This window comes from Equus przewalskii, chromosome 19 (assembly GCF_037783145.1).
Source record: "Equus przewalskii isolate Varuska chromosome 19, EquPr2, whole genome shotgun sequence".
NCBI classification, from domain to species: Eukaryota; Metazoa; Chordata; class Mammalia; order Perissodactyla; family Equidae; genus Equus; species Equus przewalskii.
Genome location: NC_091849.1, coordinates 29,679,436 through 29,702,115, shown reverse-complemented (window position 1 = coordinate 29,702,115; position 22,680 = coordinate 29,679,436). Strand labels below are relative to the sequence as shown.

Sequence of the window (22,680 nt, the reverse complement as noted above, 5' to 3'; positions counted from 1 at the left end):
AAATTACCTGGTCCACCCTAAAATTAGAAGTACAAGAGGCTTGGAAATAGAATATAAGTTGTTCATTTGTTTTTTCAATCCTATACTCAACCAAAAAAGCTTTGCCTGTCGAAAACACTAGTTCCGTGCAGAGGAAATGAAACAAAGCCCCATTGTGATTTGTCTGAGTGTCTAAAGTTCATGGTCCTGAGGGACTGAGGACCAGGACCTGTAGGTCCTCCTTCCAGCAGATCACAGAGACCAGCTGTGAAACTTGTCGGACAAGTTCATTTAACTGTGTGCCAGTTTTCTCAACCACAGAATGAGAAAAACAAAATAAGTCCTATGTGTGTCACAGGTTTATTATAAGTTTCAAAGGAAGATGTATATATTTGAAAAAAAAAACTTTGATTTCGTAATGTTTGACAATGTTACAACGGGCACATGTTGCATATACTTTTTCCTTGGGGTGGGGGTTGCAACAAGTATTTATGATATAGCCTCATTTGTGCAAAAAAAAAGCTAAATACACTTGTATATAAAACTGGCAGGATATACAAAATTTGATACCAATGGTCATGTATGGGATGTGATAAGAGGGAGTGTTGAGAGGTGGAGAGAGAGGCTTTGCACCTAGACTCTTTGAAAATGTTTGCACCTTTTTTTAACTATGTGCATAAACTACTTTTATAATAAACATTAGGCAATACTACTCCTACTACTTGGCTGACTACCAAACAACTTGATTTTTTTTATGGGTAGTATATATATATACACATTTTTTTTTTGGTGAGGAAGATTGTCGCTGAGCTAACTAACATTTGTGCCAATCTTCCTCCATTTTGTATGTGGGATGCTGCCACAGCATGGCTTGATGAGCCGTGTGTAGGTCCACCCTGGGATCTGAACCTGCAAACCCCGGGTCACAGAAGCGGAGCATGAGAACTGAACTGCTTAACCACTACGGTGCATGCTAAGTGAACCGCTAGGCCACTGGGCTGGCCTGGGCCGTATTTTTTTTAATTGAGGTAACATTGGTTTATGACATTATATAAAATTCAGGTGTACATCATTATATTTCGACTTCTGTAAAAACAATTTGATTTTTTTCTGGGTTAGACACAGGGTGGTTCTGCCTGTCACCTGGGAAGACAGAAGAAACTCTTAATCCTCTGGCTTCTTTTATAACAAGGCTGTCTACCTGCCTGGTTATATTGGGAGTAATTATTCACATCACAATGATTTGTAATAGAACTTTGTAATGAAATTCACATATGGTACAAGCACTTAGAAGCTCTCTAAAACGTTTGACCCCACACTTCAGGAGCAGGGCTCGTATGATAAAGAAGGTGATCTTGTACACAGACTCAGACCAGAGGAACCTGGTTTGGGGATAAAGGTAGGTTTCTTCAGGGGTTGGGGCGGGAGGGTGGGAACGTGAGTGTTAAACATGAGAGGAGAGAGGGCTAGAATCAGAAAGGGGGGTGGCGGTGGTGTGGGAATCATCGTCCTTACAGAGATTCATAGCTTGCTTTGCGAAATTATTTTAATGTGTGGTCTGTTTCTGTGTCCAATCGTAACAATAGTAATAATTATAAATATTTGAGAGGTTAGTTAGCCCTGAACACAAGCCTCATTTTTTTGGACAACGGCGTTTGGCGCCACTGCCATCAGGCAAGTCCTGAGTGAAAGAAGGGACAGGACTGTGTCTTGGTCACAGGGACCACTGGCTTCAGTCTTTCCTTCAGCCCCGTCAGCACTGATTAGACACATGAAATGCAGAAGTCTGGCGGGATCGCACATTTTATTAGGGCATTCTCTACAAGAAAGATAAATGACCTGAAGGGTGTCAGAAAGGAAGGGGACCTGGGTCCACCCAGGGCTGGGGGAAGAGGCCCTAAACCCTGCAAAGGCAGGAGCATCTCCACGTGTATGTCAAAATAAAAACAATCAGCTGGATAAATTACTGCAAGCCCAACAAAGTTCTGTTTCTTCCCATCATAATTATTGTGAAGCTTTTTAAATTATTTTAGATTTTTATTTTTTTCCAAAAATCCGCTGGCTCCCCAGCTTTGCTGATGCCGTAGGCACAGCCTAGCCTGCCCCTGGTTCTCCACCGGGAGGTCCAGAGAAGACGAAGCGTCACGGGGAGGATCAGGGCGTCGGGGAGTGAAGGACATAAGATAAATAAAGTAAAAACAATTACAAAGCTGAACGGATACTCTGACATCCGGCGTCCTCCCACTTCGCTAGCGCACAAGAAATCCCCCGGGGTCACGGGGCTGGCCAGGGGCAGGGCTGGATCCCAGCGCGCTGCTTTCCCCGCTACACCGCCTTTCGGACGCTCCACCTCAGCCTTTCAAAGTCAGGCAGGAACCTTTTTTCCAGACGGCGAAGAAAGGGAAGACTTTGCCGGAGAAAGAGGCGGTGAAGGTGAAGATGGGCGCCTGGGTCTCAGCGTTCAGCAGGGTCACCCGCCCCGCCTCGTAGTCTAGGGTGACGCCCACGCTGCGCGGGATCTCGCTCAGCTGCAGATCTGTGCCCGGGGAGGTGCTGGCCCAGCACCGCTGCTGCGAGATGATCACGGCCCAGACGCCCTCCTCAGCTTTCAGACCCTTCCTCCTCACCTCCTCCCCGGCCACCCCCACCATGCAGCCGCCGCCGTCTCCCAGCTGCACCTCCACCTGCCAGCGGTGGCGCCCGAAGGAGAAGCCCCGCGAGCCCAGCACCACTGGGAGGCCCTCGAAGGGCAGAGGGCTGTCGGGCAGCTTCTGCTTCTGCCGGGTGTACCTCGCTGACTTCCTGTCCTCAGAGAGGACCAGGCTCCGGCTGGCGGTCTGAGGGTCCAGAGTAACGACCCCTAGAGAGAGGAAAGGGCGGACATCAGCAGCTGGCAGCAACCAAAAATGCCCTTAGAGCCCGTGCAATGTGCGTGGGAGGCAGAAAGAGCACCCGCCTCGTGCAGCATGCCATTAGCCCGCTTCTCTGAACCTCAGTTTCCCTTCCTTTCCCTGAGGACAGAGATGACAGCTCTCCTACCTGACCGCAAATGGTGCTGAGCTGTAAGGCTTTGCTTCTCAAAGTGCGGTCCAGGGACCAGCGGCAACCTCTTTGCCTGGGAGTTTGTGAGAAGCGCGGAATCTTGGGCCCCATTGCAGACCTACTGCGTCAGAACTTGACCTTAACCAGATCCCTCAGGTGATTTTTCCGCACATTGTTTGAGAAGCAAAATGAGGTGATGCTTGTGAAACTACTTTCTAAATTAAGCACCAATTTACGAGGAAATGCTGTTTTAAAAAAAAATTAGACAATATTTGTTCAACTCACTAAACAGTCTAGCACAATGCTGGGCAGAAAACAAGGGCTTGATAAATATTTTTGAATAAATAATATCTGTACAAGTAACTACCATTAACTGAACACTTACTGTGTGCCAGGTAGTTAAGCTTTTTGCAGGAACTCTGAATTCATTTACCTCACAGCTGCTTGTGCGGTAGGTACTATTATATTCTCCATTTTATAGAGGAAGAAACTGTGGGACAAAGAGGCTTCATAACTTTTCCAGTGTCTCATAACTAGCAAGAGCTAGAATAGAGCACCCAAGCAATCAAGCTCCAGAATTCATATATTTAATCGCTCTGTTGCTTGGTTTGAATCGATGAATTCACGCATGGAAGAATGAAAGAACGGCTCCTGAAACCCCCAGCTGTTTACCTGAATCTGTTTCCAGATGCTGCACCAAGTTTTCTGAGGAAAGCAAAAGAGAAAGATCTGTGACTTCTTATTTCGTGCAGGCAACCCCAGGGGCAGCGTGTCCTGGGAGCAATGTGAGGGCAGGGACGGGAGAAGTCCCGCCCTCTGCTATGGTCCAATGAGAGAGATGCCTGGACTCTCAGCCCAGTGCCGGTCCTCAGGGGGAGAAGGAGATGCTCTGGGGAACAGGCCCCCTGAGAGTGGGATCGCTAAGGGAAGGCTTAGGGGAGGGAAGGCGTCTTGAGCCAGGTTTGGAAGCGGGGGAAAGATGGAGATGGATGGCAGGCAGAAGGGCAACTAAAGGGAATGGGAAAGCTGCTGCCCTTCCTCTTTACCTGAGAAGGCCCTCATCATGTCTGGGAGCGTGAGTATTTTCCTGTGGAGATCGCGGATCTTCTTGATAAGTTCTGGGGAAATGGCCTCTGGACTCACAAAAGTCTTCATCTCACCCCTGCAGACAAGTTGGTAACCAGTTAGGTCCAAATTCCAAAAATAGTATTCTGGTGATATAGACCAAGTGAGGCTAAAATCAGACTTAACAAAATCTGGTATCTGTGGTGAATAATTAGATTAAGAATCAACTCTTTACCTTTGCTGGAAATGTGTAGCTACTAAAGCAAGAGGCATTTCAGTTAGACCCAAGAGGAACTAATGGTAAGCACTCCTCAAGAATTAAAGGCAGGTCTTTTAAGAGAATGTTTGGGCCTGTGGAGGCCAAAAGGAGCAGAGATCATTATCCATGTTAGCCTCTAGAAGGCAGTATGGTACCATTTGAAAGCAGCCTTAAGTTATTCTTTCTAATTTGTGTGCTTCATTACAAGGGGAAAGGAAATGGGAGGAAGAAAAAAAATGAGATGAAAGAAAACATATATTGCAGTGAAAAAGCCCTTGATTCCAGTTTCAGCTCAGTCCTTGCTTGTCATTCTCTGTGTGACCTTCCCCCACTAGGTCTCAGCTTCTTCATCAGACTAGAAGACCTCCAAGACCCTCCTAGATCTAAAGCTCTGTGAAAATCATGTTTAGAGACACTTCCTGATTTGTGGACGCCTGGGTTCAGCCCCCTAACATGCCTGGGCACACAGCATGTGACAAATGCTCCCTAGTCATTGTGTCTCTGTTCATTCCAGAGCTGACTGCTGATGCTTCCAGCAAAGAGGAAAGGAGTATGTATTTACAATGCTTCCAGCTCCTGGTGGCTCTCATTTAACAGTAGCATTTGAAAATTCTGAAGGAAACCAAGGAGCTGAGTGGGAAAAATGATTGAAAGAACTGGCAGGTCGGGGCTGGCCCAGTAGTGGTTAAGTTCATGTGCTCTGCTTTGGTGGCATGGGGTTCTTGAGTTTAAATACCAGGCTCGGACCTACACACCACTCATCAAGCCATGCTGTGGTGGTGTCCGATATACAAAGTAGAGGAAGATTGGCACAGATGTTAGTTCAGGGCCAATCTTCCTCACCAAAAAAAGAAAAGAACAGGCTGGTCTTCCCAGGTTCCGTGCTTATTATATTCTATAGAAAATATTCCCCCTTAGAATTACATGTTAAATGGTGATAAATACTGACTCAAGTACTAACAATTTCAGGGATTAAATAGATGTTACCAGATCAGCCTAAAAAACATGATTATTATTTATAACTTCACTTTTAGGGAAAAAATGTGTCCCTGATACCAAGCAATCAGTTTAAAAATGAACCTTTAGAACCCAAACTTTTAAGTCTGGGCCACTTACGTGTGAGTGAATGAGACAGTGTGTCCCTCAGAGTGCTTTTGCTTTCCTGTGTGGCCATCTATGGGGGAGGGGGAGGGAGCGCCCCTCCCCCTTCAGTCTCCATGTCTACTATAAAGGAGGCGAGACGTGTAAAGGAGTGTAAAGTGTATACTCAAAGTGTAAAGGAGGCGGGACTGGGGCATGCACCCTACCTGCTCTGGTTGACTCTGACATCCTACAAAGGTAAAAGAACACACACTTAGTTTCCACACGTCCTTCCCATCAGAGATTCTATACATCCTTTCTACCTTAACATATCAGCTCAAAAGTCTCTTCCTCCAGGGATTGGAACTGTTTAATTACCTACTCATCAAACTGTTCTTTTACATCATGGTTCCTTACTAACTGGGGACTCTCTAGTCAGTTTCCTTGAGCTGGTTTCTCTGTCTCAGCTTTATCCTGGGGGTGTGTTCTGCCTCCAGTAATTAAGAGATGGCGGAGAGCAGGACCAGGCCTTGAGTTATCAGCTGGGCCTGATGTGAAACAGGATAATATAGTGATAATCACACGAGGCACCGTTTATTGAGTTCTTTCTGTGTGCCAGGGACCATGCTAAGCATTTTGCATGAATTGTTTCTTATAATCTTTGCAACGACCCTAATGAGAGAGGTGCTATTATTATCTCACATTTAGGGAGGTTACGAGACTGACCAAGGTCACACAGCTGGAAGAGCCGGCGCTTAAACTCAAAGCCCTTGACCTGACCACAGTGTGTGGGCAAGTCACCCAGCCTTTCTGAGTTGGCATCTCTGTAACCTCTCTGGGCCAAAGGCACCCTGTAACACTCAGTTCCTCCTATTCGAAATAACCTCTGCCTCCCTCTCCTGCCTCTCTCCAGCATCGTCCGGCCCCCAGCACCGTGTCCCCTTCCTGTAGAATCCCTCTCCTATCCCATGAGGTGGTGGGGTGTCTCTCACTTGTAGAAGTTCACTTGCTGGCTGCTGACACTTCTCCTCCAGCTCCTTGACCTGGGCTCCAAGCCGGGCGACCTCCTCAGAGACCCTCGAGACATACTCGTCCCTCTCCTTCCAGATCTGCTGTTCCAGCTCCCTCAGCCTGGCCAGGAGGAGACGTTGTTGTTCCCCCAGCTCCTTCTGCAATCTCTCAAAAGCCGCTTCCACCTGCTGCTTCTTGCTTTCAATCTGAGTCTGTGAGCGGTAGAAAGATAGCCATGGTTAGGGAGAAGCTCACCAAGCTGGGTTCCAGGAGGATCATCTACGTACTTACCGTTGATTAAGAGAGATAGGGAATAACTAGTTTCAAACTCATTCTCCCGAATAATACTATGGTAGAAGTAGGTAGGTCTCAGGGTAAACTTATCAATGTTCAGGGCTGTGCTCTTCCCTTACCTCGAGATTCTAATAATAATGCCACATTATGCTCTTAGAGCCGTGTTGAACTTTTCGGACATCCTTCCACATCTATGATACTATCCTAACCCTCCCAGACCTTTCCTGGAGTCAGGTGGAGGTGATTATGGTCATTTCTTAGAGAGCAATTGAAGCGAAAAGAAGCTGTGATTAGAGTCAGCACAACTTATTGGAAGAGTGTGTGGAATTGGTCGTAGTCACTGAGGTCACCATGTACAGGGCACACTCGGATGGAAGTAGAGGGATGCTGGAGAGATCTTCCTGTCCCAAAACTCTATCTCCTTAGTCAGGGTACCAGAAATTCCCACACTGTAAATTTCCTCCTGGATAACTTTTAGCACAAAAAAAGAGATGGAAGGGAGTTGAATGCAGCCACACCATTAGCCTACTGTCCTCAGGTCAGCCTTGTGGTCAGGACAAGAATGCAGACACTAAGATACGCCTTCTGGCCCCAAGCTTCCCATCTGAAGGCAATGATTTCAGGCAGACAGACCAGAATGGGAAGAGCAATGGACTAAGGATCAAGAGACCCAGGTTCTAGCCATTTCATCACGAATTCGGGCTTTGCCATGTGGCCTTGGGAGCATCACTTTCCTGCACCTCAATTTTCTGCTCTGTAAAAAAATGGCTGACAGGATGGATCGTGGGTTAGAAGATATCAGAACCACTTCCAGCTCTGATGTTCTGAATTTCACAACCTTCGCCCCAAATGCCCTTGTGCAAAGACTGGGAGGAGAAGGAAAACATTTTGCCAGTTCTTTCCAGCCAGGCAACAGACACCATACAATAAAATTCCCCAGAATCTGTTGAGAAAACCTCCACAGGAGAAGGCGGCCAAAGACACGGCCTTTACCAGAAGCACGTGGAGTTTCTGGTCTTCCCGACTCTTTATCTCCTCAATCTCATCTCTCTCCATGCTCAGAGCTTCCAGCCGGCTCCTGAGACGATCCTGTGGGGAGAAGAATGGGCAGAAAGAGGTGGCTTAATTCATAATTCAACTCACAGATATTAATTGTCTACCATGTTGGGCACAAAGAGGTGGCTTAATTCGTAGTTCAACTCAGAGATATTAATTGTCTACCCTGTTGGGCCCATTGTTGAGTGCCGAGGAATTCAAAGGTGAAAAAACACAGTTTTTGTCCCTAAAGAGATCACCATCTAGGGAAAGGGTTGGTCATGGGTGATTAAAATACAAATAGACAAATGCAATAATCTAGGTGGGCACACAGTGAAATGGGAGCACAGAGGGGCACAATTCTGCTATAGGGCCAAAGGAAGATTTTAGAAAGCTGAAAACATTTACATTGGCCTTGAAAGATAAATTTCCAGTTGAGTAAGACAGGGGAGGAGAGTACTTAATGCCCCTGAATTGACTGTACACTTAAAAATTGTTAAAAAGGTGAAAAAGAAAAAGAGGGTCAGGGGGAAAGACAGCATTCTAGGAGGCAGGATCTACATGTGAAAAGTATTAGAAACAGGAAAAAGTAAAACAATTCGGCAAACATCAGGTCTATACAGGTCAGTCTGGCTGGAAACATAGTGCCTTGGGGAGGGCAGCTAAGAGATAAGACTGGACAGGAAGGCAAGATCCTGACTGCAAACAGCCTTAAATCCTTGCTAAGGACATCAGGCTTTCTTTGGGCACTAGGGATCCAGAGAAGGATAGTGAGCAGGACAGCATCATGATTGGCTTTGCATTTTTGGAAGAATGGAGCAGATTGGAGGGTGGTTGGAAAGGTGAGAGTGGAGACAGGGAATGTGCTAGAGAGCATGCAAAGTCTGAGTGACAGATGATGAGAGCCCGGATTTGGCAGTGGCTGTGGGAATAATACAGAGATAAGGACTTGAGACATGCTTCTGAGGAAACTACTCCCAGACCGGGTGACTGGAAGCAAGAGAGAGATCTGAGAAGCAGACAGGAATGGGTAACGTCCCAAAGACCAGATGGGCTGTGCCGCACCTCGCTTTCTCAAAAAGAAGAGCAGCACTTGCAAGTTTCCCTTCTTGTCCCCCTCCTCCCTCTGAGCCCCAGTGGTCAGGGCTTTGGGGAATCCCATATCCAGTCCGGATCCCGGGAGACCAAGTTCACCCAGGGCTCTCTATCCTTCCTCAGGCAATGAGGCCATGGCTATAATTCTTTGTGCTCCATCACTGCGGGGTCCCCTGACGGCTGGAGCTGGCGTTCCCCTAAGACTGTAAGTGACCACACAGCTTAGTGGAACCATGTCTCCCTCAGTCTGGGGCTGTCCCCAGTGTCCCTACAGCCTTGGGGTTCCCTGATGTGGGAGCTGTGGCCCTTCATCTAGATCCCCGCCCCCTCCCTTCACCAGGACAGGACATTATCCCACCCCAACGTGTCCAAGCTACAGCCAAGCTTCTTACCCGGTAGGGCTGAATGGCCTCATCGAGGAAGCCCACGCTGTGGGACTGGTGGGAGGGACCCTCACGGCAGAACACACAGAGTAACTCAGCATCGTTCTCACAGAAGAAGTAAATCTTCTCACCGTGCTCCTCACAGTAAGTTTCCCCCAGAGGGCCCAGGGGCACCGGGGCCATGAGAGTCTCTGTCTGCTCCTTCTCCTTGCAGAGGGGACAGAGCAGGACCCTGCTGGAGGGCTGGGCCCCCATCTGGGAGAGCAGGGCGAGGCACAGCCAGCAGAAGGTGTGTCCACAGGTGGCGGTCACTGAATGCTCCAGGGACCCCTTGCAGGCAGGACAGGAGGCCCCCTCGTGAGCGGGGGTTGAGGGCATCACGGTGCCTTCCCCAGCCCGTCCACTCAGGCCTCTGTCTCAGGCCACACGAATTGTCTTTCCCTGAAATTGAGTCACTTTTACATGAGTCACAGAAGGAAAGAAATAGGAGGTGAAGAGACAGGAAGGCAGGAACGTCAGGACAGGGAAGCCACCTGGCTCCACCTCTTGTGCGTCCCCAGAACCCTGGCCACCACCCATCAGTTGAGCAGGTCCAAACTCCAGGGCATCTCAAATTACCCAGCATTTCCCAGTAGTGGCTCTGTCAGCCTGTTCTCCACTCCTTCTGCCTCCTTCTGCCTCCTTCCGGTCCCTGGGGTGGGGAGCAGAGCATGCCGTGAGGTCACAGGAAGATAGGGTTTCCTGGAATCCCTCCCTTGACCTCAGTGGGGTGGGGGAGAACTGGGTAGGAGATGCAGCTTCCTGTTCACTCGAGCAGGTGGGAGCCATAAACTTCTGGCTTTGAGGTGTGCCCACAGCGGCAAAGTCCAGGCCGGAGTGGTAGCTGACTGACTTCCGGGAGACTCTGTTCAGACACTGCAGGTCCACCGTGGGATGATTGCTCACAAGGTCCCCCCCTCTGCCCTCCTTTCCTTGCCTCACTCCATTTGCCCAGGCTGGTGTCTCCTAAGCTCTGAACTCCCACTACCCCTGAGTGCCAGTGTCCCCATTTGGGCTTGGGTAATGTTGTCCATAACTCAAATGATCATGTTGATAAACAAAATTTAGAAAACTCAGTTAGTCAAGAAGATAAACAGATTCAACCATATTTACCTAAGGCTTAGTGTTTTCGTATTACTACATGAAATCTGATAACAGCCTTTGGGGCAGGAATGATCACTTCCATTTTACAGAGAAAGAAACGTAAACTGAAAGGTGAAGTGACTTGCTCAGGTCAGAGAACTAGAAAGCAGCAACGTTGGGGTCCATCCAAGGCTGCCAGCTTCCAGCCTGTGCTCTTCCCGAACTCCAAGCCAAGACAATGATCAAACGGCCATGGTACCTCATCCACTTACCTCCGTCTGTAGTTAAAAAGCAAGGAGACACTCCCATTCTCCCACTGAATGATCAGCCCCGCACCCTATTTCATTCTCTTTTCACTTCAACTATTTTGTCCGTCACCTTCTCTTCCCATCCTACCTCCCCCCCGCCCCCAAGAGTGCAGCGTCTGGGGCTGCGCTGTCCAACACAGGAGTCTCCAGGCACATGTGGCTGCGGAGCCTTGAGATGTGGCCGGTCCCAACTGAGATACGCTGCCTGTGTAAAATACACCCCAGATTTCAAAGACTTAGCACCAATGAAAAAGAATATAAACTATCTCATTACTAATTTTTTATACCATTTGCATGTTGAAATGATAATCTTTGGGGCTAAATGAACTATTAAAATTGATTTCACTTTTTACTTTTTAAAATATGGCTACTAGGAAATTTTAAACTGCATACGTGGCTCACATTGTGTTTCTCTGGGACAGCACAGCTCTGAGACACACAGATCTGAGTGCAAATTGTGGCCACCCACCTTCCTACCCGTGTGCCTTGGGCAAGCTACATAACAGGGCTGAGGCCAGCTAATTTCCTAATAGCAGTGACACTATACAGCAGACAGGAGGAATAAATAAGATCGTATGTTTAAGTTGCTTACATCAGTGTGAGGAATATAGTCATCATAAATAAGGGCGAGCTGTTGCTATTTTTCTTTCTCCTCCCCCACACAGAGTATATTCCAGCCTCTTTGGAAGCCTTTGGCAGGCCAGTTGGGGCATCAAGTGAAGTTTCCTGTGCCATGTCCCCGGGGCACAACGACCTTATCTGGGTCCCCACACTCCCCTGGGCTGGCTGATACCTCCAATCTCCCTGAAGACAGCTGGTCACGGTGCAGGGAGGCTGAGTGGCATCACTGCTCTGTGACCCAGTCTTCCTCCTGTCCCCGAAAGAAGAACAACCTCTTTCAACTGTGGATGGTTAAGATACCAGCACTAGCCTTCTACTGTGAGTGTCTCTGGAGGGACTGGAAGGAACGGTGAACCCCAGGTCATGGGCACCGATGGGAAGAGTAGCTGAGGTCATCTCTGGAATGCTGTGACCCTTCTTCGTCCCCTTCCTCCTCCTCCTCCTCTGCTATTTCTCCATCTCTGCTGTTCGAGGGTGTGTGTCTGTTCCTTTGGGAGGAGAACAGCAGAACTTTGTCTACCAGAGATGCAAGTGGGTGCCTTGCCCTTGTGCACGCGTGTGTGAGTGTGTGTGTGTGACAATGAGGGTGTTGGTACATATTTAAGATGTGTCTGTGTCCAGCTGTGTGCACATGTAGGTGTGTGAGTGTGTGATGTGTGTCTTCACTGTTCTTCCAGCCCTTTCCCCTCAGCCGAGCAGACCAGGTGACCTTGAAGAGGCCACAGGCACAGCAGCACCATGGCCTCGGCCGCCTCTGTGATTAGCCTGGCAGACGAGGTCAACTGCCCCATCTGCCAAGGCACCCTGAGGGAGCCGATCACCATCGACTGTGGCCACAACTTCTGCCGCAGCTGCCTCACCCGCTACCTCGAGATCCCTGTTCCAGACTCTGAGGAGCCCCCCACCTGCCCCCTCTGCAAGGAGCCTTTCCGCCCAGGGAGCTTCCGGCCCAACTGGCAGCTGGCCAGTGTGGTAGAGAACATCGAGCGCCTCAAGCTGGTGTCCTTGCCAGGCTCAGGCGAGGAGGATGTCTGCCGGGAACATGGGGAGAAAGTCTACTTCTTCTGTGAGGATGATGAGATGCAGCTCTGTGTGGTGTGCCGGGAGGCCCAGGAGCACCGAGCCCACACCGTGCGCTTCCTGGAGGATGCAGCGAGTCCCTACAGGGTAGGAAAGGGGAAATGGGGGCTTCCCAGGGAAGGTCTGGGATCAAACTGAACTAAAAGAATCAGAGCAGAGTTGTGGATGATTTGGGCCACTCTGAAGCGAAATTTTATCTCCCTACGTCTATCATCACCCAGGCAACAGAGCCAGGCGTGAAAGATTATATGTTTGTGTTTTAAGCATGTTCTGTGTTGTTTACTTATAGCCAATGCATAATAGGAACTCAATAAATACCTGTTGAATGAATGAGAGACCAACATGAGTGTACGTGTCTGTGCAGTGGATCAGTCAGGTCTATCTGAGGAGGTCTGAGTTTGTATTTGAGAGAATGATTGCTCAAGTGGTGTGTATATGTATTAATGTTTGTGCGTGTACCAGCATGTGCTGGGATGCACTGGGACCTTTGGGGGAGCTTTGGAGGCGGACTATTTGAAGTGTAAATATAATTGTTTGAATGCTCATGTTTGTGAATAAATTAGTGTTTACATATAAGCAGATTGAGTAGATTTATATGGTGTGTAATTTTGTGTGTCATTAAATGAGTGTGTGTTGGTTTTAGTTGTTTACGTATTGTGTTTTATACAAGTGGGTGTCTATGTGTATATGTCAATTAGTTAATTAGCATTTGATGGTGAGAGTTCCAAATGTATTTTGGAAAGTACCTAAATGGACATTTACATGTGTATACCTGTTCCTAACTCTATTCTAGAGCAAGCAACTTTTAAAACAATTCAGTGATTACCTTTGCGTTATCCAAGTTTCTTCTCCCCCGCTAGAATCATACATGGAAAATTGATTCCATTCACAAAGGAAGGTTGTTGGGATGTGTTCCCTTTGGGACGCATAATATTTCAAACAAGGAATAATTTCAAACAACGGCATCTCAAGCTCAGGACAGATCCCAAATATCACTTACCAAAGGCAAAATAAATTAGGGTGTTTAACCTGAAGAAAAGAAGGCTCCGGTGGGAACACCAAGTCACGGCCTGAGATGGCATAGGATAGAAGGGGAAAGCCCTGATCAGAATTCTTGGAGGACAAAGCAAAGGAACAAGACCTAAAGAGAGTAAGCTATCAAGGGCAGTTAAGACACAGGCATTGTCAGCAGGAGAATGACGTCTTCCCTTGTGTCATTCCATTCCTGGAGGCAGAGTGTTGGATGAGGGTTGGCCACCTCTTAACAAATCATTGTTTCCATCTTAAATATTTTATGCTTCTTCTACACTATATGCTCTTTTTATGCTCCTTCTCTCCAGAAACAAATACAGAAGTGTCTTGAGTGTCTAAGAAAAGAGAGAGAGGAGATTCAGGGAATCCAGTCAAGAGAAAATGAAAGGATACAAGTCCTCCTGGTAAGTCATCATCCCTTCCCTGGGCACCCTCTTCCTCAGGTCCAGGGCCTCCCTGAAACAGAGGCAACATAGCATATAGGCCTGTGAGGTCATTCTGAGTTCGAATCCTGACTCTGACGCTCACTAGATTTATGATCTCAAACAATTCTGTATCCTCAGTTTATTTATCTGTAAAGTGGAGATTAAAAATTGTCACTACCTCACTGAATTTCTGTGAGGATTGAATGAGACCGTGTCTGTCACGTAGCTTAGTGCTGTGCACGTGGTATGCATTTTGTAAAAGGCACGAGGCAGTGTGTCCCCACCATATCCTCTATACCCCCTCTGAGCCCCACCCTTTTAGAAGCTCCAGCAGAAGATGCTGAGGCAAGGCTGGGTGGTCTAGCTCCCAGAAATAGTGTGGCAGGTGGAAAGGAAACCTTCCTACAGTTCCAAGTCTGTCTGGGGACCCAAGGCAGGGCGGGGGCCTCTGATTTTACCACCAGACCTTGGAAGATCTGGGCCAGGAGGGAGATGGGAGTGAACGAAGGAAAAAGAGGGAAGAGGAAGAGGAGGAGGAGGAGAAGGAGGAATAACTTCCTCCTGCCCCCTCAGACTCAGGTGGCCACCAAGAGACAAAAAGTGATTTCCGAGTTTGAGCATCTGAGCCAGTTCCTGGAGGAACAGCAGAACATTCTCTTGGCCCAGCTGGAGAGGCTGGATGAGGACATCTTGAAGCAACGGGATGAGTTTGATGTCCTGATCACTGAGGAGATCTGCCGATTTAGCGCCCTGATCGCAGAACTAGAGGAGAAGAAAGAGAGGCCGGCAAGGGAGCTCCTGACGGTGAGGCCTGAGCCCCTCCCCACCTGTGCTCGCCTATATTTGCTGCATCTTTACCTTGTCTAAGCCATGTCTCCTTCACCCACACATCTCCGTATCCCAGATAGAAGCTGGGTCACAGGACCAGAAGTTCTGAATTCTCGTCTTTGCTTCGTCAAGAATGCCCTGGTGACTTTGCTCCCTGGTCTCGGTCTCTCCATCCCACTATCCATCAAATAGGGAAGATGCTTGCCTTATCTTCCTCACGGGGATTTTGTGAGGATCCAACAGTAAGATGGGAGTGAAAGTAGCACTTTGAAAAGCATCATGTACTATGTAAACAAATGTCAGGTGCTATTTCCAAGGCGAGCTATTCTCTGTATCCTGACTGACCCACCAGTCAGGAAGCTCTTCCTGGTCTATTTCACTTCCTCACACTGGAAGAGAGATATTGGGGTCCCAACAAGGCATCAGAAAGGCTACACGATTTAGGGGAACACAGTCAGGGCTGAGAAACAGGAGACCGTGGGATGGGACTTGCCTTTGCCTCCAGCTAGCAGGAGCAGGTCACTTCACATCTGAGTCTAAAAAATAAAGAGGTTGGGCTCCATGGTCCTTGAAACCTCGTAAACCCTAAAACTCTGTGACTGTAGGATCTGGTCCTTTTTCTGTCCAGGGCTATTAATATGGTATTTTGTCTTTCTAGTTATAAGAAAAGGGGAAGGGGGAGGGTGGAGACTGAATCCCCGCTCTCTCTCTCCCCTTCTCCTAGGATATCAGAAGCACTCTAATAAGGTAAGCGGTACAGTTTTTCTCTTCTCTTTTCCTTCTTACATATATGTACATGCACGACATGCCTAGTTACTGCCATGAAAGTATACAACATTCTCACTTTATTAAGGATAAAAATTCACGTGTAAACTTGCTCATGCTCAAATGCATTCCCACATACAGCCATAGACACACATCCCTGCATAGCATTGCCCAGGAGTGGGCAGTGGGGTCCACCCTAGAGGAGGCCTGTGTGCCTGTGGGAACTAGCATCTCCATGTCCAGTGAGAAGAAGGAAGCTGGCTGAGTCTGGAGGCATTGCTAAGGCAGATAATTTCCAGACCCCGCCATTTCTGTGTCCCTAGATCTGAAACCAGAAAGTGCCGGAAACCAGAGGCTGTGTCCCCTGAACTGGGCCAGAGGATTCGGGACTTCCCCCAGCAGGCCCTTCCACTGCAGAGGGAGATGAAGACGTTCCTAGGTAAGAGGACCCCACAGGGCACAGGTGGCCCTGAAGCCTGGGTTTAGGAATGGCCTCCATGCTAGGCTGCCTGATGCTCGTGTGACTTTTGGCAAGGCTGTACCCTTCCTGTGATTTGGTTTCCTTATGTGAAGATCTTTGTAAAATCTACTTATCAGGATGATGTGACAATGAAGAGAGATAATAAATGTTAAGACTTCTGGAAAAAACTTAGCTGATTTGAAAAATAAGTAAACAAATAAATCTGATCAATTGGCATTAAGCAGTAGAAAAGATAATGATTAACGAAATCTGTCATTCTCAATAATTTAAAAAATCCACAGAGGCATTTTTAATACATGATAAGTTTTTGATGATGAATATTGTTAATTAATAACCAGCAACAGTACTTCTCTTTGCCCTGTGGTGACTGACTTTCCTCCTTCCTCTTTTCTCTCGCTTTCCCCCATTAGTCTGGTTCTCACAATTGAACTGCTCCTGTGGTGACAATGCCCCCCATTTCTGGAACAGGGAGTGGTGGTAGGATAGGGTTTGGAGGCTTTGAAATGAGAGTCATGAATGTGGCTCTCTGCCAACACCCCCCTCACATATGACATCATGAGTGATGCCACCTATGCCACCTATTTCTAGATGACCCACCCACAAAAATGTCACCCTAGAAGAGCTTTCTGCATGAGTCCACTTCCTGCAAGTACTCCCAGTAGCCTGGCAGTGAGGAAACTTTACCCTAATCAAAGGCTGACTTTTGACTATCCAAAAAATTGTTTCTAAGCAGAATGAGAAATAAATTAACCCAGTTATCCATTCATTAAGTGGATGTTTCTTGAACATTGACTATGTCCTGGGCTGTGTGCGAGGCACTGAGGATATAGAGGCGAGCAAGGCAGACGTGGTCCCTGCCGCTCAGAGCTAGGGCAGTGGGTCTTAAAGTGGGGCTCCTGGCCAGCAGCGTCATCCCCTGGGAACTTGTTAGAAACGCAGATTCTCAGCCCCACCCCAGGCCGCCTGAATCAGAAACACAAGTGTTTTAGCAACTGCTCCAGGGGACTCTGGTGCAAGCTCAAGTTTAGAACCACTGGTCGAGAGGGTTCTGGCTTCCATTCTTCTCTTTGTCCCTTCCCTTCTCTAGGCCTGTTTCCTCATCATTAAATGTTCTACAGTTTTGTGAGACTAAAGAAATCTCATTGTTTTTTATTTCCTCTTTACAGAAACACTCTGCTTTGAGTTGGACTATGAGCCAGGTAAGCAGCCTACGTCAGGATGGGAGGGAATGAGGAATCTAAAATTGAAAAGGACAGATAGCTTTGCAGAGTTCTGCAAATATATTGTCACACACACACACACACACACACACACGTCACTGCCTTTATAAAGCGTGTAGGAGAACCATGAAGAAAGGACAGGTGCACACACATATCACATACCTGGCATGAAGCTCATGTTCTGATCTGCTCATGATGAGGGGATAGAAAGATTAAATCAGAATGGGACAAGGTCTATCAAGAAAGGCTTCCTGGAGGAGGGGAACTTTGATCTGTGTTTGGAATAGCATTCTTAGAACCATTGGGAACCTGTACTCCTTCTCAGGTGTTGTTTCCTAGGTGAGTGTTAGGAGGAGGGCAGCCTCTGGGTGAGAAAGGAATGAACAGAATGGAGCCCACTCAAGGCTGTTGTTCCAGTCTGTCAGCCAAAGACCTTGGGAAGTCATAGAGTTGTTTATTGGAAGGGACTCTAACCCATGGACGTATCTGAATTTATGAATTTGTCTCAATTTATGGATACTAAAAGTAACTATGCAGGGGTCTGCAGAAGTTTTTGATGTTAAAAAGTGGTTCTCTGACTCTGATGATTTTAGAATTGCTGAGGCAGAATGAATAACCTGCGAGTGAGCCCGAGAGCTTGCCAGGAGCAAAGACTGTGAATGAGTCATAAGTGCCCAGGGAGGAATCATGAAGTTAGGACTGAGGGGAGACTGTCTCCACCCTCCAAGATAGGAGATACAGGAGGGGGAGGAGGTGATGTGTCAGCAGCAGGAGGAGATCAGAGCAGGCACGCACAGCTTTGGGAGTCAACTAGTTTGCAGGGAGCAGAACTGCTTTCCAGAGGACCGCACAGAGCCAGACGAGAGCGTGGATATCCAGCTGGCGCATCCTCGCATCCTCGGAGGCATGCTTCTCGGGCTTTAACATGCGCACCAATCACCTGTGGATCTTGGTAAGATGCAGATTCCATCTCAGGTGGTCTGGGGTGAAGCCTGAGGGTCTAGTTCTAACACATTCCCAGGTGATAACCATGCTGCTGGTGCGTGTAGGCACTATACACATTGTTGATAATAACACTAACTGGTGGATGCCAAGGGGGATTTTTAGGCCTTTCTTGAAGGTGATAACATGTCTGTTGACATCTGTGTTGCTTTTGGTTTTCCCCACAGCTCACATCTCTCTAGACCCCCAGACTTCCCACCCCAAGCTCCTCTTATCTGAGGACCACAAGCAGGCTCGGTTTTCCTACAAATGGCAGAACTCACCAGACAACCCCCAGCGTTTTGACCGGGCCACCTGTGTCCTGGCCAGCAGTGGCTTTACAGGAGGGAGACACACCTGGGTGGTGAATGTAGACTTGGTCCACGGGGGCAGCTGCACCGTGGGTGTCGTCAGCGAGGACATGCAGCGGAAGGGCGAGCTTCGGCTGCGGCCGGAGGAGGGGGTGTGGGCCCTGAGACTGGCTTGGGGCTTTGTCTCAGCCCTGGGATCCTTCCCTACACGGCTGGCCCTGGAGGAGCAGCCCCAGAAGGTGCGGGTGTCTATCGACTATGAGGTGGGCTGGGTAACTTTTGCCAATGCTGTCACTCACACGCCCATCTATACTTTCACTGCCTCCTTCACCCAGAAGGTCTTCCCCTTCTTTGGGCTCTGGGGCCGAGGGTCTAGTTTCTCTCTGAGCTCCTGAGAGGGTGCAATTACCCTCCTCTAAGTAGAAGTCTCAAAGAGAGGACCTTATGGACTTGACCCCTGGCTGCATCACCTGGAAGACTTGGCACAGAAATTGCTGCTTTAGATGACATAATGAGTCAGAACTTTGGCAAGGGACAAGATGAGATGACCTTCAATCTGCTGACGAAGCCCTTTCCTCCATGCCCAGTGGATGCTCAGCGTATCTGGGGACTCAGACCACTGCCAGACCTCCTCATCACCATCCCCACTAGGCACAGAAGTAGCTGTGCAGAGGAGGGAATACTGGATTTGGAGCCAGAAGACCTGGATTCTAAACCCAGCCCTGTAACCAACCAATTGTGTGATCTTAAGCAAGGCATCTCATCTCTCTTCATCTTGTTTTCTTCCAAAAATATTAGGGTTAATTTACTCACATCCTCAAGAAACATTTATTGTGTGTTAATTATAAACCAAGCAGTATGGTAGCCACTGGTGATATGAAAATAAAAATTTTTAAAAATTGTCCCATATCTGAAGGAGCTCATGGGAAGAGACAGAGACATAAAGAGGAAATCACAGTACCATGTGATGGGTGCTGTGATAGAGATCTGACCTTGGGGTTAGGGAAGCCAGAGGAGGGAGTATAACCCTTCTTGGATGTCAGTGGGTGAGTCAGGATGGCTTTCTGCAAAGAGTGAGTCTAAAAGATGAATATCGTGAATGAGGAAAGGAGGGGAAGAAGAATCTCAGGGAAGAGGGATGGCAGAGAACTGGCTGGATGATCCATGACTCAAGAGACACTGGGTCATCTCCACTATCCTCATGAGCAGATGGGGCCACCCCCACCCCTGACACCACTCAATGCTTCCCTCCTCCTGGTAGTGTCCTTCTGGCCAAGATGAAGATGGGAATTGGTGGGAGGGGACCAGGGAGGCATGGCCATAAACCACAACCCAAGGACCACACTCAACTTCTGGGGAAAATCCTCTTCCTGATCTGTTGATCGCCATCAGTCAAATAATGAGATGAAAAGAATTAGATGGTGGAAAGGAATGAGTCTCAAATAGCTCAGCTGTGTGAGCCAGAACAGCACCGTCTTAACCCTTGTATGAGGCAAAAGGATCCCAGGTGGAGGCAGGGGGATAAACTGGATGACCCGTGACCTTTAGCCCAAAGAGTTGAGACTGCTCTAGGGCTGGACAAGAAGTGACATCTGAGAGATGAGGTGGAAAAAGAGAGACAGTTAGGGATTTGGAGAAGATGTGTGGATTTGGGGTGGAGAGCTCTAGGAGAGACAGGAAGCCAGGTGGTATTGGGGGAGTCTGTGACCACGTGGTGTGAAGAAGCTGAGTACTGATGATGCCAGAAATCCCTGTGCCTGGTGCTGATTCTGGGAGAGGTACAAGCACTAACACATGACTGCCTAGAATTTGGAAAATGATTATCAGTCATCCCCAGGGGGAGTTTTAAATCCTATGCACAATAAAAGTATCGTCTCAGCACCTTTTGTTTTCTAGTTCTTGTTGGTGTTGTCATTTATTCTGCTTAAACATATCCTTCACTGACAATCTCTTTAACATTGTCTCTGTTTACTCTACTCAGACATAAACTAAAATGTTTCTATCATCTCCCCACTGGGGCCCCAGGAGGAGTGAACCATCCAGCGGGCAGTTTCAAAGGGAGCCGGCACAGGCTTAGAAGTCACCCAAGAACTTCTGTTGCTCATCTCAGCTCAGCAGGTAGAAAAGACGTGGAGGTTAGGAGCCAGGGATTGGAGGGGGGCTGAATTGCTTTCTCTGGGAGTGTTCAGCATTTCCTACAAAAATGTATATTCAAGAAAAATAGATGCAAATTCTCTATATAATGTTAAAACATATCCAAGGCCCCCAAACCTGGGATTCCACCAAAAAGTGGATTGCATTCTTCTATTTATTTTTATTGGTTTGGGCTGGGTCTTTAAAAATGACCATTAGCCTCTAGGTTAAATATGTTTGAAGATCCTGGCCTGCTGGAGGGCTGAACACACATTATGTCACTTAATCGTGGCAACTGATGAGGTAGCTCCTTTTACTATCCCCACTTTTCTTCACTGTTAAGTGAAGAAAGCTGAAGCCTGGTGAGTTTTGGTTATTTGCCCAGCCAAGATCATACAGCAATGATTTTTTTTTTTTTTTAAGGATTGGCACCTGGGCTAACAACTGTTGCCAATCTTTTTTTTTTTTTTCTGCTTTATTTCCCAAGCCCCCCCGGTACATAGTTGTATATCTTAGTTGCGTGTCCTTCTAGTTGTGGGATATGGGACGCTGCCTCAACGTGGCCTGACGAGCGGTGCCATGTCCTCGCCCAGGATCTGAACCCTGGGCCGCCGCAGCGGAGAGCAAGAACTTAACCACTCAGCTGCGGAGCCAGCCCCACAGCCAGGATTTTAATTCATGTCCGTCTCAAGAGCTCTTAACCGCTCTACTACACTGCCTTGTTCAGAAATAGGTGCCCAGGTGGATCCTGGTGAATATTTTAATGCCGGCCACACTCTCCACAACTGACTTGGATTCAGAAAGACAATTTCTATTTCTTACACTGAGAAATAAAACTGCTAGTGAGTGAAAATACTCCGCTTGGCCTGTCAGCACCTGCTTCTCTCCTGGAGTAATTGTATTTGAGGTTTACTTGTTTTAGAGGGTGGAGTGAGCACAGAGGGAACAGGTGGATCCTAAAACATTATGACTTCAAGATAAGGCAGCTCGATGAAGCTCCATGCTCTGCTTTTCACAGAGTCTGGATTCAGGGTTCCCGCCTCCAGAGAAGCACTAAATTCAGGAGGTCCCAAGCTTCCAATCGCCCTCTCCGAGACTCCAAAGGAGCAGTGCATACTTGTAGTGACATCCATATTTTTTCACAGCTTACATTTTCACAGCTTACACTGTCACAGCTCTTTCTATTACAAAGAATGGAGACTCACTCAAGTTAGTTCAAATAACAGGAAAGTTTTTTATAAGAACAGACATGTGAATATGGAAAATGGGATTTTCCACCATTTGCTAGGCCTCATGGGAAGCTGTGGTGGGGGTGACAGGAGCGGTGGGGTGACATAACCAAATCCCAAAGGAAGAACCAGAGATTTTTAAAATGTTAATAATTATGGGCCAGCCCGGTGGTTTAAGGGTTAAGTTCATATTCTCTGCTTCAGCAGCCCGGGTTTCGTGGGCTCGGATCCTGGGTACAGACCTAGCACTGCTCTTCAGGCCGTGCTGTGGAGGCATCCCACATACAAAAAATAGAGGAAGATTGGCACAGATGTTAGCTTTGGTCAATCTTCCTCACCAAAAGAAAAGGTTAATAATAATAACAAACACATATAGAGTTCATTTTGGCCAGTCACTATAATAAATATTTTATATATAAACTCATTTAATCCTCACAGCAACCCTATGAGGGGGTACTATTATTATATTATAATAATATAAATAACATATTTATATGGGGGGGTATTATTATAGCCCTATTTTATGCATGAGAGAACTGAGACATGTGGAGGTTGAGTAACTGGTCCCAAGTTAGCAAAGAGTAAACAGCACAGCAATAACACACATTACACATTAGACAGTAATAACACATTTGAATTCAGATGGTTTAGCTCCCAAGTCTGTGCTCATGTCCGTTATGTAATACTGCCTCTGTATGTGTAAGAACTGATAGGAAGGCCACTTGAAGTCCAAGGAAGCTTAGAGACTGGATTATCCTGTGGCCACTGAGCAGCACAGGTCATGGACACTCGCTCCAGTACACGGCCACACATGTGGCTTTGATTCCCTCTGCTGCTGCTCTTTCCACCAACTAATGAGGTGTTCATCACAGACCCATTTTGAATTTCCAAGAGAACTTGA

General features: G+C 47.6%; 2 protein-coding genes across 4 annotated transcripts; one reads left to right on the top strand and one right to left on the bottom strand.

Moving 5' to 3' along the window:
* Positions 1-1,764: 1,764 nt before the first annotated feature.
* Positions 1,765-9,964, bottom strand: TRIM15 (tripartite motif containing 15). Of its 2 annotated transcripts, XM_070584301.1 has the most exons (8): positions 9,862-9,964; positions 9,253-9,684; positions 7,724-7,819; positions 6,418-6,648; positions 5,653-5,675; positions 4,068-4,183; positions 3,694-3,726; positions 1,765-2,839 (listed from the first exon to the last, which is right to left on the bottom strand). In XM_070584301.1, exons 2-8 carry the CDS (start codon positions 9,619-9,621, stop codon positions 2,331-2,333), a joined length of 1,377 nt encoding a protein of 458 aa, XP_070440402.1. In that variant the 5' UTR covers positions 9,622-9,684; positions 9,862-9,964; the 3' UTR covers positions 1,765-2,330. The 2 variants fall into 2 exon arrangements, with proteins under 2 accessions (XP_070440402.1, XP_008542133.1); XM_008543911.2 differs by having other exon boundaries at positions 9,253-9,919.
* Positions 9,965-11,338: 1,374 nt separating this feature from the next.
* Positions 11,339-19,319, top strand: TRIM10 (tripartite motif containing 10). Of its 2 annotated transcripts, none has more exons than XM_070584299.1 (8): positions 11,339-11,612; positions 11,972-12,461; positions 13,715-13,810; positions 14,405-14,635; positions 15,384-15,406; positions 15,748-15,863; positions 17,072-17,104; positions 18,295-19,319. In XM_070584299.1, the coding sequence occupies exons 2-8, from the start codon at positions 12,033-12,035 to the stop codon at positions 18,810-18,812; spliced, it is 1,446 nt and encodes a 481-aa protein (XP_070440400.1). In that variant the 5' UTR covers positions 11,339-11,612; positions 11,972-12,032; the 3' UTR covers positions 18,813-19,319. The 2 variants fall into 2 exon arrangements, with proteins under 2 accessions (XP_070440400.1, XP_070440401.1); XM_070584300.1 differs by lacking the exon at positions 11,339-11,612 and adding an exon at positions 11,686-11,825.
* The last annotated feature ends 3,361 nt before the right edge of the window (positions 19,320-22,680 follow it).

Bases quoted from the DNA above. Each gene is read 5' to 3' on its own strand.
- TRIM10 (XM_070584299.1), top strand. From the start codon at position 12,033: ATGGCCTCGGCCGCCTCTGTGATTAGCCTGGCAGACGAGGTCAACTGC. The intron at 13,811-14,404 runs GTAAGTCATCAT...CTGCCCCCTCAG, and splicing joins AAAGGATACAAGTCCTCCTG to ACTCAGGTGGCCACCAAGAG. The intron at 15,864-17,071 runs GTAAGAGGACCC...TCCTCTTTACAG, and splicing joins GGAGATGAAGACGTTCCTAG to AAACACTCTGCTTTGAGTTG.
- TRIM15 (XM_070584301.1), bottom strand. From the start codon at position 9,621: ATGCCCTCAACCCCCGCTCACGAGGGGGCCTCCTGTCCTGCCTGCAAG. The intron at 6,649-7,723 runs GTAAAGGCCGTG...TACCGCTCACAG, and splicing joins AGAAACTCCACGTGCTTCTG to ACTCAGATTGAAAGCAAGAA. The intron at 2,840-3,693 runs GTAAACAGCTGG...TCCTCTCTCTAG, and splicing joins GCATCTGGAAACAGATTCAG to GGGTCGTTACTCTGGACCCT.